Below are 19,633 nucleotides of genomic sequence, written 5' to 3' on the forward strand. Positions count from 1 at the left end.
GGTCACACTGACGACTCGCTCATCCAACACAACACCTGCTCCTTCCTTTGATTGATGGGAACTGGTACCCTGACCGCCGCACGTCCACGTTTGAGAGATTCACTGTGAGAACAGACGATCATGTCGGCCTGTCTTTAAAAAAAGAAAATGGCCTTCTGCGGCCCTCTGCGGTGGTGCATCACTGTCATGGCCGTGTGTTCGCAGCAGCATCAGCATCCCTCCAGGTGTGCGTGGCCGTTGGGGGAGCAGGCGGGGTCAGAGGTCAACCTCACAAGCCTAGCCCAGATTGGCCCGGAGAGACGGTATTCGGCTGCTGACCCAGTGCCCACTCCCTCCATCTGTCTCACACATCGATCCTCTCTTCCCCGCCCCCTTTGATGAGTGTTTTCTCCCTCGCTCCTTTCATCTCACTTCTGTTCGGGCTTTTTCGCGCCCCCATTTCTGGACCCCTCAACAGGAGACGTGTGAAAGCCAATTTAGTTACAGAATAGGACAACAAAAAAAACGTTTTAACACTATAGATGTCACAGTAGAAAGTAATTCACTTTGTGGATATGAGCTAACCATATTTCAAAGACTGTCTCTGCGAGATGATGTGAATATGCTGAGGTTGGATGCATATCAGTTAAACTCGTAGATACTCGACAATCTTACACGAATGAGATCATTTTACATCAACCTGCTGTTGAATTAACTTGAAGATAAAAATAGAAAGTAGGAAATCTCACATTTTATAGTATATTGAAGAGAACGAATGATTCACTTGGGGTTTGCTGCTTTTTAAAAAGGCATCAAACATTCATTTTACTTATAAATAGTAGTGGCCAGTCTTACTTCAAAATTCCCCATTTTTTTGCAAGGGACGAAGGGATGGACGGAAGAAAACTGTGTGTGCAGCACTAACGATTTACCTCTGTCCTGATCAACGCTCCAGGGCTGAGAGAGGGAGACACAGAGGGAGGGAAGGAGGGATGGATGGCTGGCTGGAGAAGAGGGAGGTCCCACCGGCTAAGATCAGTGGAGCTCACCGCTACAGCAACAAAGCTCAACTGAGGCCAGAGCTCCATCGGTGGAATAACAAATCCACTGGTCGGTAGGGGACTCAAAACATCACAATCAAATCCGCCCTCTCTTCATCCTGCCCTCCCCTACCAGTTCAGAACGCCCAGAGCCTCTCTGGAGGTAAAGGCAACACAAAAGAAAGACTGAAGGAAGGACAGAAGGATCAATAAACAAGTGGAAAAAAAGTTAAGAGCGTCCTTGTTTGAGGAGCAGATTCAGTAGACTGCTGCTGCTGGTGGGAGCTTGAGTTATTGCTCAATTGAATTGAATCTTTAATCTGCCCTTGAAAGTGACCAATTACCTCAAATCTACCCCCAAATCATGTCCGTGTGAATGAAAAGTACCTTTCAAGCCTATCTGAGAGCTCCAAAATCACAGTTTGTTTCACACTCTCACGAACTCAGACAGAGAGACTGACGACGTCCGTGCAGGTTGACGGTAGCCTTTGTTGACGAGATAACATGCGATGCCTTCTGACAGGGTAGAGGACCTATCGATTCAGCTGCTCCTTGTACACTGTATGAGTCTGGCCCTTCTCATCAGTGTACAAATGGCAAGCGAGCAGTCATGAGGGGTTTCATCAGTTTGAATACTGACTTTTTCCTGAAGCCACCCCAAGGTTTAAGTCACACAGAGCTGTTTTCATCCAACTAATCCCCCGCCTGCTGAGCTGGCAAAAGGTGGAGATGTAGCATGTGTCCCGGTAGCAGAGGGTGTGGCTCCACAGAGGGGGACCTGGCACAAGGTCCTGGCAGAGGTTCTGACCACCCTGGCTCTGGAGGAGCCCAGCTCACAACAGGTTCAGAGCAGGTTCAGAGGCCCCTTACAGATCTCTCGCCACCCCAATGCTTCCACAGCCTTTCACCATCCCACCCACAGCCCGGCACAGATGCTGTTTTCACAGGCACGAATCCCTGACGTGTGCAGGGGAGACTGGCAGCTGGAAGCACCTGGAACATTCCCCCACCCTCCCTCCCCCCCTCCCTCCCTCTTCCATCTATCGTCTGTCTGAAGTTCTTCAATCGGATCTGGGATGGAGGAGGGGAGGGGATGGAGAGGGGATAGAGGGGGGGGGGGAGCGTTTCTGGGGAACTGTGATTTTGGCAGGAGGGACACCACTCCCTTTCTGGATGCTGAGAGGACATCTGCCACCAGCGCTGATGCCAGGATGACACAACACCCATTTAAATAGAATGTTCCAGACCATAGGCTAGCCCACCGGGGGGGGGCCACCAAGCCTCCATCTCTGGAAGCTCTTATCACGGCCAAGAAAAGCTGCTTTACTTCTTAGCAACACAATGGAAGTAACCAGAGCTGAGTGGCTATTTAACGGCTTGGCCACTGTCTGCAGGCTCAAACCTACATTCTGCAACAACAACAAAAAAAAATACTTCTTCAATCTCATTTATTCCACCTCAGCCTAATGGGTAAAATTACACTCACTGGGGCTTTCTTGCAGGTCTTTTACTATTTCAGCTTTCAGAAATGCTAATGTTAAAAGCTTTACAAATTCAACAAACGGCTCATTTGCTCTGCTCTGCAAATGTAGTTTCTGTCTGAATGTTGCAAACTCTGCATTCTAACCCAGACGCTCCACTCCACTGTCTGACGCGCCTCTCATGAGGCTGTTCCCGTCTCACAACTCTCCAAACTCCTACAACTTCCAACCAGGTTTGAGTAGTTTGGCTCTCTGCATTTAAGTGCTCAATGTTTTATAATAGAGTTAAGCCATCGACCCGAGTCTCCACGGAGACATGGAGGACCCCTTGCTGTGTGTGAGTGGATGAGCCATTCCCCCCTGGGCAGTGTGTGTGTGTGTGTGTGTGTGTGTGTGTGTCTGTGTGTGTGTGTGTGTGTCTGTGTGTGTGTGTGTGTGTGTGTGTGTGTGTGTGTCTGTGTGTCTGTCTGTGTGTGTGTGTGTCTGTGTGTGTGTCTGTCTGTGTGTGTGTCTGTGTGTCTGTGTGTGTGTGTGTGTGTGTGTGTGTGAGAGCAGGCACGCATCTAATGCTCACATTGATCCTGCTGCTCTAGCGGAGCAGAGAATATATTTGATTACAACACGTTTCCACAGACAGGACAGCGAGTGACACACACCTCACAGAAACAAACCTATACCTCAACCTCAGTGAGATAAAATCAATATTGCGCCACCTCCTCCTCTACATTCAAAGATGGTAGAATACAACCGGGTCAATGCAGAGAAGGGCAGGTGTTGTGAAGGGTCTGTGATCAGTTCAAAAACAAATCAATCTTCCAAGACATTTAGAAGTGTGTTTGAGGTCAGCCAAAGATGTGGGTTGGATTCAGTGCATCAATCCCAGAGTGTGGTCCAGAATGACAGAAGAGAAGCACTGTCACAGCGCACAGGTGAGACTGGACAGCAGGCCAGGCCAGCTGTCAAGATGAAGGGTTTAAATGAAGGGACTGCTTTTATGGTTAATCCCTTCGAAGCGCACTTGACCACACAACTTAATATTGCTGTGTTGAGGTTGCCAGCTCAGACGTGGTGAAACATCTCCACGACGATCCGAGCATTAGGGAAGCTTTACAGGGTGGCAGATGCCGTGTGTGAGTGTGTTTACCCCTCAAAGCATAGTACAAGACAAGAGGGAGCGATCAAGAGGAAGAGCTCTGCTGCTCTGACCTCCAGTGCCGCAGGGAGAGGGGCCGCAGGGAGAGCTTTGTCCCAGGAGCAGCCACCCTGGAGCTGGGCCTCAATCACCCCGGAGCTGGGCCTCAATCACCCCGGAGCTGGGCCTCAATCACCCCGGAGCTGGGCCTCAATCACCCCGGAGCTGGGCCTCAATCAAAGACACAGCACTCACACACACCTCCCAGCACGCACACACACACACACCTCCCAGCACGCACACACACACACACCTCCCAGCACGCACACACACACACACCTCCCAGCACGCACGCACACACACACACACCTCCCAGCACGCACACACACACACACCTCCCAGCACGCACACACACACACACCTCCCAGCACGCACACACACACACACCTCCCAGCACGCACACACACACACACCTCCCAGCACGCACACACACACACACCTCCCAGCACGCACTCACTCACTCACTCACACACTCACACACACACACACACACACACACACACACACCAAACACACTTCCAAGCACTCACACACACACCAATCCCACACCTCAAAGCACAATCACACCCCCCACACACAACTCTCTGACCCCTAAATAAACAAATAAGGGAGATTTGACCGAGTACAGCGAACTCTAAACTCTCTCAGTGTGTGTGTGTGTGTGTGTGTGTGTCCTTACCTCCTCTGGTAGCTGTGTGTAGCTGGACTCTGCTGTGGCGAGGATGAGGATGGGGGTGAAGGAGGGCACGTCCTGGAGCAGGGTGAGGAAGGTGCTCTTCACAGTGTCGCTGATCACCTCCCACCAATCAGAGATGTGCGGCACGAACACCACACTGGGCACGCTCCGACGAGCCTCGCGGAACACCTGGACACAGAGACGCACTTTAACAACACACACGGGCAGCCGGGAAGGGTGAATATCAGTGCCTGTCAGACACATAATATGAGTGTGTGTGTGTTGTGTTGTGTGTGTGTTACGTGTGTGTTATGTGTGTGTGTGTGTGTGTGTGTGTTGTACCTGAGCACAGGACTCCTCGGGGGTCTTGGCACTGACAGAGTAGAGTGTGGGCAGGTCCAGGCGGTGCACAGACAGCTTGTCCAGGCGGTGCAGCAGGGCAGGGGCCAGGTGAGAGGTCTGTCCTGAGCCTGGGGGCCCGGAGAGGAGCAGGCGGGGGCGGAACGCCGTGGGCTGGTGGAGGGCTGACCTGGGGGAGGCCCGCGCACACACACACACAGGTCAGTCAACAGGGTTCGCTTCAGCAGGGATGGGAGTTACTTGGCTGTTCCCTGTACACAGCCTTGCAGACACTGCCCATATCTCCCATTCATCCGATACATGGCAATGATGGGTTGTAAAACGATTGGTCGATTTTAAACATTGCGACGCCATCCTGTCATGTCTTACTGAAGGATGTCGGATAAATATGACACACGACCGTCACTTCGCAGTACCCTTTTATCATTCTGGCGCCCAAATTCATTTTAAAATCGGATAAGCAGCCTTTTACGTTGATGTGGATTTGATCAGGAACATTCATCATCTCTTTTCTACACTGATGACAGCTCTTCAATGATCATTGATAAACTATTTCATTAGTCACTCCACATCCATTATTCCAGCCTTGTCCATTAGATGGCGCAGTGACACAGCAGAGAGAGGACTGCGTAGAGCGCTACACTAACAGTCATTCGGCCTTCAGGGTTCAGGAGACAGCAACCATCTACAATGCAAGTAAATCACTCCCATATGCGACTACATATCATGCTGGGTGACAAAAAATTCTGGTGAGTAAAAAAATACTAGCCAATAGCGACTCAAGCTTCATTGTGTCCGTAAAGGGTTGGACAGCGAGGGCAAATAGCAATACTGGTTTAGACCAGCACTGAGTGACAACAGAATCGAATTCATCTGGATTACAAAGCTGCAGATGTGTGTGTGTGTGTGTGTGGAGGACAGGCCTGGAGGTGTGGGTTCCTGGGTGGTGTGGGTGGTGTGCAGAGGTGTGGGTTCCTGGGTGGTGTGCAGAGGTGTGGGTTCCTGGGTGGTGTGCAGAGGTGTGGGTTCCTGGGTGGTGTGCAGAGGTGTGGGTTCCTGGGTGGTATGCAGAGGTGTGGGTTCCTGGGTGGTGTGCAGAGGTGTGGGTTCCTGGGTGGTGTGCAGAGGTGTGGGTTCCTGGGTGGTGTGCAGAGGTGTGGGTTCCTGGGTGGTATGCAGAGGTGTGGGTTCCTGGGTGGTGTGCAGAGGTGTGGGTTCCTGGGTGGTGTGCAGAGGTGTGGGTTCCTGGGTGGTGTGCAGAGGTGTGGGTTCCTGGGTGGTGTGCAGAGGTGTGGGTTCCTGGGTGGTGTGCAGAGGTGTGGGTTCCTGGGTGGTGTGCAGAGGTGTGGGTTCCTGGGTGGTGTGCAGAGGTGTGGGTTCCTGGGTGGTGTGGGTGGTGTGCAGAGGTGTGGGTTCCTGGGTGGTGTGCAGAGGTGTGGGTTCCTGGGTGGTGTGCAGAAGTGTGGGTTCTTGGGTGGTGTGGGTGGTGTGCAGAGGTGTGGGTTCCTGGGTGGTGTGCAGAGGTGTGGGTTCCTGGGTGGTGTGGGTGGTGTGCAGACTCACGTGCTGAAGTGCAGGAAGGGTCTGTGAGACGCCGTGGAGGCGGAGGGTCTCAGTGGGGATCCTGGGTGGAGGTCGTAGATGGAGCCGGTCCTTCCCTCATCGTCCTCGTCGCTGTACACCTCATCTAGCAGCTGATTATCTCCTGGAGTCAGGAGAGGGAGAACAAGTTAGGGGTGTGTGTGTGTGTGTGTCTTTGCAGCAACAACAAAAAACTTTCTCAATCCCAGGTAACAAAGTCCTCCCAATTAAATTATTTTATAACTACCCTTGGAGGTGAAATTGCCTCCCCAAAAATAGATAAAAGAATTACTTATGAGAGGGAAATGTCATAGGCTGGCTATTAGAGAGATTGGCCAGGGTGGTAAATTAAAGTCATTAAGTAGCAAATGAGATAGAATTCCCCAAAGAAATGTACCACTGGCCGTGAGCCGTTCCACAGCTAATGTACCAAACTTCATAAACGTGAGTAGAATTAGCTCAGTGCAGCAGAGCGGTAGCGTGGTCACGCCATCACTCCTCGCCTAGCTCCACGCTCTACTAGAGAGCCTGAGGGCAAAGTGGTTTCCAAAATAAGAGCCTCTCTCTTAAAGAGGAGACCAGAGAGGAGCGATGGAGGACCGTGGTCAGACAGAGGCGCGGAGCGAGCCGTTGGGCCCGGCACCATGTCGCTCAGCCCTGGTCAGGGTGAGAGGACAGATGGAAGATCGAGGACAGACTGAGGCACAGAGCGAGTAGTGGATGCAGAGGGGGGACCAGGAAGGCGAGACCCCAGCCAGGCCCAGGTTTACCGTGCAAGTCGTCTCTGTCTCCTTGCTCGGCGTGGGGGAAGACGCGGAGCAGGGCCCCCAGGGTATCAGCCAGGGCGCCGGCCAGCAGGGGCCTCAGGGCAGGGCTCAGGGCCCGGCCCGGGGGGGCCAGGGCCCTCTGGGAGGCAGGGATGATGGCCCTCAGGGCCCTGCTGAAGTCCTGAGGGCCCAGGACGATGGAGGACACGTCCAGCTGTAGCTTGACGCTGCTGCCGTAGATCTGGGGGTAGCGGCGCCGCAGGGAAGCCAGCGCCGCCTCGGTGCAAAGTGCTTTGATGTCTGCTCCGCAGTATCCTGGGGAGATCAAGGGGCTTTGGGTGGTTATCACGCTCGGAACAGACATGGATACCTGACGACCAGTGAACCCTGGTGATATCTACGCCTCCAGGTGTGGTAACACTCCCACCACCTCCCCACAACTGAAAAGGTGAGCGGATATCCTTCCATCTGTCACGTCTTACCGACACATTTCTCTGCCAGCTCCTCTACAAACGGCTCTGCCAGTCTGGGGTTCCACTCCCGCGTGTGGATGTCTAGGATTTGTTTTCTTGCCTGAAGCGATGGAGAGAAAATGTAGAAACTCAGAGGGGGAGGGGGGGGTAGAGGGGGGGGGTGAGATGAACCACACAACTCAGCTATTCAGCTGATCAATGAGTCAGAGTGCTGGGGTGGGACTAGAACCTGTATCCTGCAACCCTCCCGCCCCACAGTGAGGGTGAGAACTCCAGATCTGGATGAGTTGGGGTCTGCTGCCGGGGTGAACTGACGATGGCACAGAGATGGGGCTTTGATTACCAGCAATCTCACTGTGAGCACTGACTGCAGGAGGCAGCCAATTAGACAGGACTCTGCGGGGGGCGAAACACAGGGGGCTCTACTGGTCTAAAGGATCGTTCTCCCACGCGCACACACACACACGCACACACACACACACCTCTCGGTCGATACACAGAACTAGGAATGAATCTTCCACAAACTCCGTCGTTCAGTGAATGTTTGTCTTGTCTACACGTGCACCACAGGCCCAAAACACAAGCACAGTCTCCAGAGCCTAACTAATAGCTGGAGGGCTGTGGATACTTATGCCATACAGGGGGAAATCATTGTGTGTCTACAAGCACAACACCTCTCCTCAATACGGCTCCAGCTGGGGGTGTGAATGTGTGCTCTGCTCTCCCACCAGCTGGAATGCTGTGGAAGAGGCCCAGGAGAGGGGCTTACGCAGGACAAGCCAACATTACGAGCAGTAAGTGCCCCCCTGTGGCCGTCGTGTCGTGCTCCCCAGTATAACACGACGACGACAACTGCAAATGTGCTGTGGCCGTTAAAACTGCCTGACGTCCCCCCTTCCCCTTGGCCCATTCTCCAGCCTGGCCCAGGCCCATGTTCCTCTGGGCCGCTCCCCTCACCTTTTTGTCGGGCAGGTTGAACAGAAACTCCCGGTCAAAACGCCCGGGTCTCCTGAGTGCAGGGTCGATAGAGTCAAGTCTGTTGGTAGCACCGATGACCACTATCTCCCCTCGGCTGTCCAACCCGTCCATCAAGGCCAGCAGCGTGGACACGATTGAACTAGGGAGAGGCGGGCGGGCGAGGGCGGGGTGAGATGAGGAACGACAGCGTGTTACCATTAAGCACGTGTTCCAATTGGAGAGAAATAGCAGGCATGGTTAGTTAAGGGTGTGGGGGGGGGGTTAATCAATTCACATTTGAATCGTGATTTAGTCTTCTAGTGATTCACATTGATTCAGAAATGTAACAAATCGATTATTGTTATTATTTTTGTATTATTATTAATTGGGATAAAAAAAATCGAATCACATCGTGAGGTACCAAAATATCCCCACCCCTATGGTTAGTACGGTTGTATGTTTGCTATGATAAACTAAACACTGAGCGCTCGGGTGAGTTGATGAACCGTGCGGTGAGGACCCGGGCCCTCACCCGGGTGACCACCGGTCCAGCTTGGCGTTGTATCGCACAGCATTTTCAATATGCGACGTGCGGGACAAGGGGTGAACATGCTGTGCGATCCAACACAGAGCAGGACGGGCGGTCCCCCTACCTGGGCCCTCTGCCTTACCTGTGGATCTGGTCCTGTCTGCTGGAACGCACTGGGGCCAGCCCATCGATCTCATCGAAGAAGATGATGGAGGGTCTCATTAGATACGCCTAGGAGAGGAAGGATACGCAGACGTCACAACCTCTCACACAGTCAACACTTGAGATGATGGGTCTTGGTCCAGTAGTCCCCCCGTCCCCCCCCCCCCCCCCGTCCCCCGCGACAGAGTAGTTCCATTGGCTAACCTGGTCAAAAAGAAGGCGCAGCTGTCGCTCTGATTCGCCGACCCACTTGCTGAGGCAGTCAGCTCCTTTCCTCATGAAGAAAGACACCTTCTTGTCGCCCTGGCTGCACTCGTTAGCCAGCGCTCGTGCTACCAGGGTCTTCCCTGTTCCCGGGGGCCCGTAGAACAGACAGCCCCTACAGGGCAGAGACAGGAAGAGAGGAGGAAAAAAGGGGGTGAGGAGTGAAATGTGGGGTTATCACACAAATATAGCCGATACTCTTAAGAAATAAGACAGCACATGGTGCTTGGAACAGAAATGTAGGTTCTTGGCAGAGACTTACCTTGGCGGCTGAATCTTGAACTTCTCAAAGACCTCTGGGTAGAGCAGAGGGAACACGACCATCTCTTTCAGAGACTGGATGTGGTTACTGAGGCCACCCACACTGTCAAACTTCACCTGGGGAGAGAACTAACGCGTGAGCTTACAACACAAACACAAAGTGGCCATCTGGTTTCGGAGCGACTGTCTGAAGCAGCCCTGTTGGAGAGACAAAGCACGGCAGGGTCTGGGCCCTTTGCCCTCACCGAGTTGTCCAGGTTCATGGGGTCCACGTCTGCCAGGCTGGCGCCCACCTTTGCCCTGTCCCGCAGCACCCCGCTAGCCAGATCCTCTGCCCGCAGGTTCACAGGTAAACACCTGCAGAGGCAGGAAGAACACAGGTGAGTACAGGGAGAGAGAGAGAGAGAGAGAGAGAGAGAGAGAGAGAGAGAGAGAGAGAGAGAGAGAGAGAGAGAGAGAGAGAGAGAGAGAGAGAGAGAGAGAGAGAGAGAGAGAGAGAGAGAGAGAGAGAGAGAGAGAGAGCAAGAGAGACAGAGAGAGACAAAGGGAGAGAGAGCACGTGCGAGAGAGGGACAGAGAGAGACAGAGAGCGAGAGAGACAGGAGGAGAGACAGGAGGACAGACAGGGAGACAGAGAGAGACAGGAGGAGAGACAGGAGGACAGACAGGGAGACAGAGAGAGAGAGAGCGAGAGAGACAGACAGAGAGAGGGACTGGCAGACAGTCAGGCGTCAGAGGGGGGTAAGGTGTCACCTGTTTCTGGCCCGGGTCATGCTCTTGCTCTTCCTCCTCTCAAACCTCTCTTCGTCAGAAGACGAGGTGGTATCGCTGCTATGGATGGCGTGCTTCTTCACTCTGTGACAGGAATGAGCCCACACCATCGTCAACACAGCGTGACGACAACGCCCGTCTCGCACAATAGATTCTACGGAAAAGATTCCCCAAGATGGCCGTCTTACCTTATATGGCTTCTTCTGGCAGGTGATCTGTGGGTGTCGAACACTGAGGGGTTGCTCTGCTTCCTGTTCACTGGCTCTGAATAGAAATCCCAGTGGGGGTTTAGGAATGGGATTTCACTCATTCTGTAGATCTAGGAATTTGTTGTTCCATTCAGAGTTTTGGGAAGATGATTCTGTGTTTACCAATAGGGGGCGCCTCGTATCGCTGCACTGTCTTGCGCTGCCTCAGGTTGTAAGGCCGATCGTTCCCCTCACCAGCCTCCTCTGCCTCATCTCCCTCGTCATCCTCATCATCGTCCTCTGCCTCCTCTTCCTCCCCGTGGGACTCTTGAGGCGCCAGACCAAACATAAGGAAGGTTACCTTAATGCCAGAGTAAATAAAACATAGATCTCTTTCTACACCGCCAACGAACATAAAAGACTGACCTTCCGTCCCCTCTTCCTCCTCCTCCTCCTCATCCGTCTTGCTCAGGACCTTGTGGTGTGTCTGCATGCTGAAGGTGTTCCTGCGCATCGCTTTCCTCCTCTTCACCCGGGAATACATGTCCATATTTTCCTAAAAGAACGGGTCTTGAGATGCAGCTACAATCGTGTCTTCCATCGCACCCCACTGTCTCTAATCCGTGACGCGTGACTGAAGGAGGTCTAGCGTTTCATATGAAATGGTCATGGGAATCCCTTAAAGGCTTTGCACGTGTGCAGTGCCAGACTCACCACCTCTGTGTCGGTCCACATGCGGAGTCTCTCCACCTCCCGGCTCTGCCTGATACTGCTGATGTTGTCCATCTCCTGCAGAACGGCCTCGGCGGTACTGAGACACGGACGCACAGTGATAACCAGTTCACAACAACGCTGCTCACGAGCTGGAACCCTGTGGTGGAGGTATGGGCCGAGCGTGTGGTGTGTGTGTGTCTGCGTACCTGTTGACGAGCTGGTCGAACAGAAGACTCTGGTTGAGGTGTTCGAAGCGGCTCTTCTTCACTCGGCAACTTCTCTGCAGTTCTACGTGGCCGTTCATGTGGGCGCGGTCTCCCCCTCCAGCCTCCTCTTCCCTCTGACTCTTATGGGCTGAAGGAGCGCCAGGAGAAAAGGCACAGGTCAGACAGGGGCTCACTGAAAACCCAACATCTGAAACAACAGTACGAAAGCTAAGAGAGAAACTGACCGTGTCCGTTTTGCAAAGTACGAGAGGATAACCTGGCGAAGGAAGAAGGATATGTGAGAATTTCAGCAGCATTTTGTACTAGGCTTAGGGTTACCCCTCAACGGCACGGACAGACACGCATCTGAGATGCTGGACTGCAACCCACGACCCATCCCAGGCCACCGGTTCCCCCTTACCTGGTCCGGTAGGTGGGCCTGTCCCAGCTCACCCTCTGGCCCTTGCTCTGTGGCGAGGGGGATGTGTCGCTGGAGCTGGGCATCGACTGCCTGCGTGTTCGTTTTGAGGGCGGGGACATCCGGGGGCTTGAGGGACTGCTCAGATCACTGCCTGGCTCCTTCTGAGGAAACACAAGTACAGTGCTCAGGAAAGACCCCACACCAATGGAGAGAGAGACACACAGAAAGAGAGAGCCAAGGAGAAAGAGGGAACTTAATCTTGGAAAAGTGTAAGGCAATGAAGCCTCAGTCTTGAAGTTCTCAAGGAACTGAGAATGATATAAGACACTGAACTAGACTTCACAGCTCCACTAAATAACCTGGAGGACAGATAGCGTGTCCTTGTCTTGCATGGTGTGCATCAGTCACAATTCTTTGTTGATAAGACAACATGTATGTGGTGTTTGTTTAGATTAGAATTGACTGTATACATAGAGATTATTCTGACTGACAGTTAGGCTGGCAAGAGAGCAAGTTTTGTCTATTACACCACAGTGACAGTTGTGGGGGGGCCTCTCATTATATCAATATACCGTTCAGCTGAGACGTTCTTCAAACTATTCTTGTATGAGTGTGTTTTAAAGTTATGAAATAGTTTAATATACGTGTGTCTTTCATTGGAAGTTGTTGCATTTGTATGGTGTTGTGAATTGATAGTCTAACTAGCTGCAGTTAGTTCATGTTCAGAACAGTGATCAACTGATAGCTTTCGTTAGCTTCTACTAGCTAGCCTAGCCGGCTAACTATGAGTCAATAATATCATACAAGTTAGTCAAAGATACTTTGCGATAAACTATTATCCAAGTTAGGTAGCTAGCACTATCTATGTACTCCATAGCGTCACACCAATTCCTAAACGCACACAGCTCGTAGATACGATAGCCCCTGTCAACAACAGCCCCCGACTCACAACACTATAAACAAAAAAGTTCACGGAGTTCAACTTTCTAACTGGCTAAATAAAGGACTGTAGCCAGCCAACTGGGGGGTTTGGAGTCCCTTCCCCCACAGCTATCTTCTTGCAACTAGGATATCGAATTTATTATGAAGACATAAATTAACGACCAATGTCATAACGTCAAATTTCAGAATATGGCAACGTTTATTCCGGTCTTTATCATGTTTTTCAGGTTAGTGACACAATAAAGCTACAACGCGGTAGCATGCTAATTCACCCCCTTCATCTGGTACCGGCTGAGCTAGCTACAACACAAAGAGAACTCAACTTGAAGCAATCAGCTAGCTAGGTAGCAGGCCAATCCGTCAGCAGAAACAAACAGCAGGTTCAAGTGAGAAGCTGTTTCAACAATGCATGCAATATCTTTACTATTTGTCGAATTAATTTGGTTGGTGTCAAATGCATCAAATTTTGTTTCTTACGATTATTGAACGCGAGAAAGCTCGAACCGAGGACACGGCCAGCTAGCCAACTAGCCTAGCACTATCTAAAGAATAGAACCCGGCTCTTACATGTTCCTCAGAGTTCGGGTGATTCCTGGCAGACGACCTGGTCCTGGATGAAATAAAGGGAATACTTGGCTCAAACCGAGAGCTCTTTCTTGTGTTCACCATGATTTCTACTCGTCTTTACCGTCTATATATTTGTATTAAATGTATTAAACACTGCCTCAGTGAGCACAGCATTGAGGCGCCATTTCTCTTTCTCTCTCGCTCGCTCGCTCCTGTCAGCAGGCAAGCAGGCTCACTCGCCCTCTTCCGCTTTGCTCAACCCAAGAGCTGTGCTACAAGTGACTTATCTTAATAGTTATATCTCTTATTGGCGGCTGACAATTTGCTATAAATACTATAAATTGTCAACTTCACTTAATTTCGTAATTGAGCATTCCTCGAGTTTAATACACCCATGAGAGAACACGCGAGGTCACGTAGCAGGGGGACACAGCCTTCTGATCCCTTCCATACCGAGACCGTGGCCTGGATTATGAAAACTCCCTCAATTAGACTGAACAGTTGTCCTGACGACTGGATTAGACAGAAACTAATCTGTTATTATGCACATTTAAAACACAAGTCCAAGAAACTCTAGGTGAAACTAGGTAGACTACAGGGGAAGGGAGATCACAGTGCAGTCACATTATTTCTGTAGCCTACCAATGCACACTAAGGACTTTGAGATCGTGTCAATCGGTGAGCCACGTGCGCATAAGAGGCAGTTTGTTTACATTTTATCATCTTGGGTCCATGGCATGCTGTGCAGTAACAACCTAGAGATGCGTACATTGTCTTTCACAGCAATACTCGGAATCAAAACAAAAGTCTGATGTGGATAATTCGTTCGTGTATGGGTATAGGCCCACATAATATGCGTACACACATTTGTAAATAGCAGGCGCGAGCGCGCGCGCACTCACACAAGGGCAGTAAACTGAAAGAAGGTCTCTTAAATGCATGTGAATCGAACTGTTGTCATTGCTGTCTGGTAAAAACTAAGTATGTATTAACATAGTAACTATTATTTAACAATATATAATTGATTATTACATGTATTTAACAAAAAACACACACACACAAACATAGTAAGCCTAGGCTATATATATATATATCGTTTTATAAGGCATTGAACATATAAGACATATTTTCGTGCTTTAGAAAATCGTTATAATATTAAACAACGTTTTCAAAGCCCATCCCATTCTGTGGCGTTCTCAGTTGAAGTGAGCAAACGGCTGCTACGTCACCAGCGCCGCTTGCAAAACAAAAACTTACGCCCTTGGCTATCTGTAGCTCATGGAACGAATAAAACACGACCAGGTAAATGGCAGGCGTTTGCAGATAATATATTAATATGTTTGATCATTTGCTAAATTAGTGGCGTGTCATCACAGGACACTGTTTGATTTAAACTTGCTTAAACTGTATTCGTTCGTTCCTGTGTTTACGGCTGACGTGCTTTATAAAATCTTGATACGTGGCCTACTGCACTGCAACATGCAAACATCGTGGTTAGAATAAAATGTAATGCAGTCTATTGAGTGTACAACGGCTTGTTATATAGAACTGTCATACGGATTTCCTATGTGGAGGACTAGTGTATGTTTATGCTATCAATAATTGCGTACGTAGTGTTACGATCTGTGATTACGTAATGACTTGACTGGTTAAATGTTCTCGTCTTTCAAGGTTGATATGTTGATATGTAATTGATTGAACTGCAGTTGTTTAGACCCATGTTAGTTTCTTTAATATATTTTTTTATAGTAGCCTATTTCATTCTTCCAGATGGTTGACAAAACATAAAAAGAAAGATTTTTGAGAGAGAACGAGAAAAATGGAAAAAGGTGAGTCGACTGAGATTGTGAGTGCAATGTTTCTTTTGAAAAAAAAAGAAGAATTATTACCTTAAATAAAAATACTGTGGCATACATTATTCCTTCAATGTAACTTATAATGGATGCATTGATAATACATGGATATTACTGCTTCACAGAGACACATGAATATGTCACTGACACAACAGGTGCTCTCTAGATTTACTAAATAAACGTGTGAATTTAGGAAAAGGCATCCTAATAGACTGTAGTTTCTAGTGCTGATGGCAGAGGGAGGGCTGAGGAAGAGGAGGCACCAATCAGACGCAGAGGGAGGGATGAGGAAGAGGAGGCACCAATCAGACGCAGCTTTTCAGTGGAGGATCTTCTGGATGAGGTGGAGAAGATCAGCAATGTTGCCTCAGGAAGTTCAAAGGTTAGAAATCATACTCCACCTTAATATATCTTTCAAACCTACACTACCATTACATGAAATAATATACAGTATAGACCTATGTATCTGCACAGAAGTGTATTCTACCAACCCTCTCTCTGTAAATCAACTGGAATCTGAAGTCTTTGTAAAGAAACCATCAGTGTAGATTTTATTTTTTATTCATTAATTTTCCTCATTAACCACATTTAAGCTATCAGGCTAGAATTCTACACTGCAACCATAGCAAATTTACACGCATCACAAGAAGTAACAGACTGCCAAGTGCTGCTTTCGGAGCCCTTGGGGCAAGCAAAACGGAAATTTAGTCCAAGTGAAATATGTCATTGAGGATTTGGCATCACCGTGGCGGTTTGTGTTTCAGGTTGAGATGGTGGTGAGGCTCTGGAAGGATGGCTTCACTGTCAACGACCAGGAATTCCGGAGCTACTCCATACAAGAGAACCAAGATTTCCTGGAAGCCATCAAACGAGGGTGAGCTCAGAAACTCAGAAAACACTGTATACCCTGGACATGTGACTGTAGACCCGTCAATCAAACAATCAATTACATTTAGTCATTTAGCAGATGCTCTTATCTAGAGCGACTTAGAGTAAGTACAGGGACATTCCCCCCGAGGCAAGTAGGGTGAAGTGCCTCGCCCAAGGACACAACGTCATTTTGCACGGCCGGGAATCGAACTGGCAACCTTCGAAATAATAGCCCGACTCCCTAACCGCTCAGCCTTCTGACCCCCTATTATTTACTTTTTTTAAGCGATGGATAACCCCTCAGCGTCTGAACAAGAAAGTTGTCCATGCCACAGAACAGCCAAACACCGCGAGAGAAAGTGGACGTGATTGGATATTGACGCGTGTTGGTGTGCGCTCTCTATTCAATAGAGAGCGCGTCAATATCCAATAGAGTCTATTGGATATTGAGGCGTGTTGGTGCGCTCTCTCTATTGGATGTTGAGGCGTGCTGGTGCGCTCTCTCTATTGGATATTGAGGCGTGTTGGTGCGCTCTCTCTATTGGATGTTGAGGCGTGCTGGTGCGCTCTCTCTATTGGATGTTGAGGCGTGTTGGTGTGCTCTCTCTATTGGATGTTGCCGCGTGTGACACGTGTGCTCTCTCTGGGGTGGGGTGTCACAGGGAGCTGCCCGTGGAGCTGGAGAGCAGGGCGGGAGGAAGAGGAGCTGGAGATCAACGTAGAAGACCTGACAGAGGAGACGTACGTCCCCAAGAAGAAGACCTTCCACCCCTTCAGTGGGCGGGGCTACAGACTCGGCAGGTGAGATGGGCTCACTGACAGAATGGTGTCAGGGAGGATATTTTTAACATCAGAGGTACTTTCCATCCCAGACGGATTCTTTTCTCTCACAGATCTGAAGCGACCGGATAGAAATGTGTTGCAGAGTTGACATCACAATATACAATGACACCTATACTTTCCACTGTTCTTCCACTGCTTGAACTGACATTCGCCAACTCTGACCCGAGTTGAACTTTGGATTTCTGTGTTTCGACACCCGTTGGCACTTTCCTTGATGTATGACTATGTTTAGCCAGTGTTCTGCACCTCTCTTTCACTAACCGTCTCTGGAGGAGGGGATCCCTCACTGAATAGCTCCTCCCAAGGTTTTCTAGGAGTCCTCGTCTTCCATGAGGGTTTAGGTTGGCTGAGGGACCGTTCTATGGGCGTATGCAAAACCCTTAGTGACATTGCTTTTAAAAAGTGCAATACAAATACATTCGATTTGATTAGATCTCTGGAAAGGGCAACCAATGTCATTGGAATTGAATTCTCCAAGTCATGAGAAAAACATTAATGAGAGTGTAATACCATTACTTACCACTAGGTGTCCATCTAGCTCAACAGTTCACTCAAGGTGCATTATGTTCTGACCCGTTCCTATAGTGTTGCTCCCAGGGTAGTAGCCCGGTCTCCATCCATCCATGAGGATGGAGAGTCACCACCGGTTCCCATGGTGACACTCGACCACGCCCTCCCTGTCACCTCGCTGCAGATCTGGTTGGCTGACGGCAGAAGGCTGGTTCAGCGGTTCAACCTATCACATCGGTGGGTTCTGTTCTAAATATGTATGCATTCAGCTGAATTTGGTTTATTTATACTTAATACCATTAATACTAGTGGTTTTTATAATGGACAGTATTTTGCATTCGTCTGTTTCTAACGATTGAGATTTATGAAGGTGGATGATCCACTTGAAGTAATATGATTATTTCATTTTATTAATTGTAGTTCTACATCTGTCCCAGTGCATGTTACCGACATAGACTCTGTAGGGTATCATATTGTATTATTGAAAGCTGACATGCAGAGAGATGACGTAAGGCTTGATCCTGGCGTGGAGCAGGGTCTGAGTGCAGCACTGTGCATGTCATCCTCCACTGCACAGAGCTGCACAAAACATCATCTGAGAGATGGCGACGGCGTGGATCTATAAAATCCCTAGAGAGGGATTGCGTAAGATGCAGCTTTTATATAACAGGGTTAGTGGAGGGGAAAAGGGCCGAGCCCAAAGCTGGTATAAATGTGAGCAGAATCACTATAGACTTGGCTTAAGGGTAGTGAATGATAAACAGTTAGTATTGAGAGGACAGAGAATTTGTGTGGGTCGGAAAAACTGTTCGACGTTACCTCAAGCAATGCTTATTTTATTTTTCCCAAAAGAAAAATACCCTGTTGTGTTATTATTGAACTTGTAGTAGCCCTGTTACCTGTGTCATTTAGCTGTGTAAAACAATGACACGATACATCTGTGAAACACTGTGAACACTTTAGGATCAGTGACGTCCAGGACTTTGTGTCTCGCTGCCAAAGGAATGGCCCCCCTTTCATCCTGACGACATCACTTCCCTTCCGAGAGCTCCAGGAAGTGGAGCTGAGTCTGGAGGAGGCCGACCTGGCTCATGCCGTCATCGTCCAGCGGCCCCTGAACACACAGCCCCCCTTCGGACACTCCTGACCAATCACGACGCTCGCCGAGACCTGCAATGTACACCGCTTGTCTGAGCCACTGCAAAGCACCCCGAGTCACAGCCGGCCTGGGGAACACACACAAACACACACAGGGCCCTGATATTAAACCCCTCTGCTTTCATAGCAACGTTTAGGGGGAAACCTTCATTTCTCTCCTCTGGTCGGTCTAGAGTGGCAATCAACATCAACACACAGTGCACTGTGTGGACAGGCACACATTCATTGCCATACAGAGTTTGCAACACTTAGGAAACAGGAACATCTAACCGTGGATGTCCAGGGAGACGTTCTTGTCTGTCATCTCCCACAAACACGCCTCCTCGCTGATGGCAAGTCTTCCTATAAAGTGACTGTCACTAGAATGAGAACACGCATCTGGTTATGAGGGATTTGAATAATAAGTCGAAAGTGAATAGAGAAGTGGTGATATTACAGTATTCTCTATGGTAAATTTGTTTTAGAAACGGGTGCTGTGGAAAGAAAACTGAATGATTTGCTTTGCCGTTTTGTTTTCATAAACCCACAAATGATTTTGTGTTGTCTGCATTTGAGTTGAGAAAAACCTTGTCTTGTTTGTATAAGGACTTGGCTCTATGTTATAGAACTCTGTTTAAATGTACTAATTTTATTTCAAAGAAACATCATACTTAACATTAAATAACTTGGAACTGTTTAATGGCACAGTATTTCTTTGAGTACATTGTAGATAGTTTGTGCTTTGGTAAGTAATGAGAGATTATGTTAAATGTGGAACAGGGTGTACCTAAAAGATTGGGTGAAATAGAGGCTATTTAATTTTCAAAGACTGCACTTTATAAAGTGTTTTTTTTTTCAGCTCGTGCGGTATGTCGATGCAGCCTTGTCT

At 49.3% G+C, this 19,633-nt stretch overlaps 2 protein-coding genes across 3 annotated transcripts in view; one reads left to right on the top strand and one right to left on the bottom strand.

Annotated features, from left to right (window-relative positions):
* Positions 1–14,187, bottom strand: part of atad2b (ATPase family AAA domain containing 2B) — a 56,554-nt gene extending 42,367 nt beyond the window's left edge. For both annotated transcript variants that reach the window (XM_084699327.1, XM_084699326.1), the window contains exons 1-19: positions 13,532–14,187; positions 12,023–12,183; positions 11,847–11,878; positions 11,602–11,749; positions 11,396–11,492; positions 11,108–11,237; positions 10,865–11,008; positions 10,682–10,757; positions 10,476–10,577; positions 9,968–10,079; positions 9,724–9,839; positions 9,402–9,576; positions 9,178–9,266; positions 8,507–8,666; positions 7,559–7,649; positions 7,080–7,391; positions 6,292–6,433; positions 4,711–4,897; positions 4,372–4,557 (exon numbers count right to left, since the gene is read on the bottom strand). In XM_084699327.1, coding sequence (XP_084555453.1) covers positions 4,372–4,557; positions 4,711–4,897; positions 6,292–6,433; positions 7,080–7,391; positions 7,559–7,649; positions 8,507–8,666; positions 9,178–9,266; positions 9,402–9,576; positions 9,724–9,839; positions 9,968–10,079; positions 10,476–10,577; positions 10,682–10,757; positions 10,865–11,008; positions 11,108–11,237; positions 11,396–11,492; positions 11,602–11,749; positions 11,847–11,878; positions 12,023–12,183; positions 13,532–13,633 — 2,562 coding nt within the window. In that variant the 5' untranslated portion in view covers positions 13,634–14,187. The remainder of the gene's footprint in view (positions 1–4,371; positions 4,558–4,710; positions 4,898–6,291; positions 6,434–7,079; positions 7,392–7,558; positions 7,650–8,506; positions 8,667–9,177; positions 9,267–9,401; positions 9,577–9,723; positions 9,840–9,967; positions 10,080–10,475; positions 10,578–10,681; positions 10,758–10,864; positions 11,009–11,107; positions 11,238–11,395; positions 11,493–11,601; positions 11,750–11,846; positions 11,879–12,022; positions 12,184–13,531) is intronic.
* A 527-nt stretch (positions 14,188–14,714) lies between these two features.
* Positions 14,715–19,444, top strand: ubxn2a (UBX domain protein 2A). The gene is given in 8 exon segments (XM_084699328.1): positions 14,715–14,833; positions 15,302–15,360; positions 15,603–15,766; positions 16,149–16,258; positions 16,917–16,947; positions 16,949–17,055; positions 17,683–17,844; positions 18,571–19,444. Coding segments are annotated over 7 exon segments (768 nt in total). The 5' UTR covers positions 14,715–14,833; positions 15,302–15,350; the 3' UTR covers positions 18,755–19,444.
* Positions 19,445–19,633: the final 189 nt, after the last annotated feature.

This window comes from Hypomesus nipponensis, chromosome 6, assembly GCF_054491055.1.
Source record: "Hypomesus nipponensis isolate SF chromosome 6, ASM5449105v1, whole genome shotgun sequence".
In the NCBI taxonomy this organism is placed as follows: domain Eukaryota; kingdom Metazoa; phylum Chordata; class Actinopteri; order Osmeriformes; family Osmeridae; genus Hypomesus; species Hypomesus nipponensis.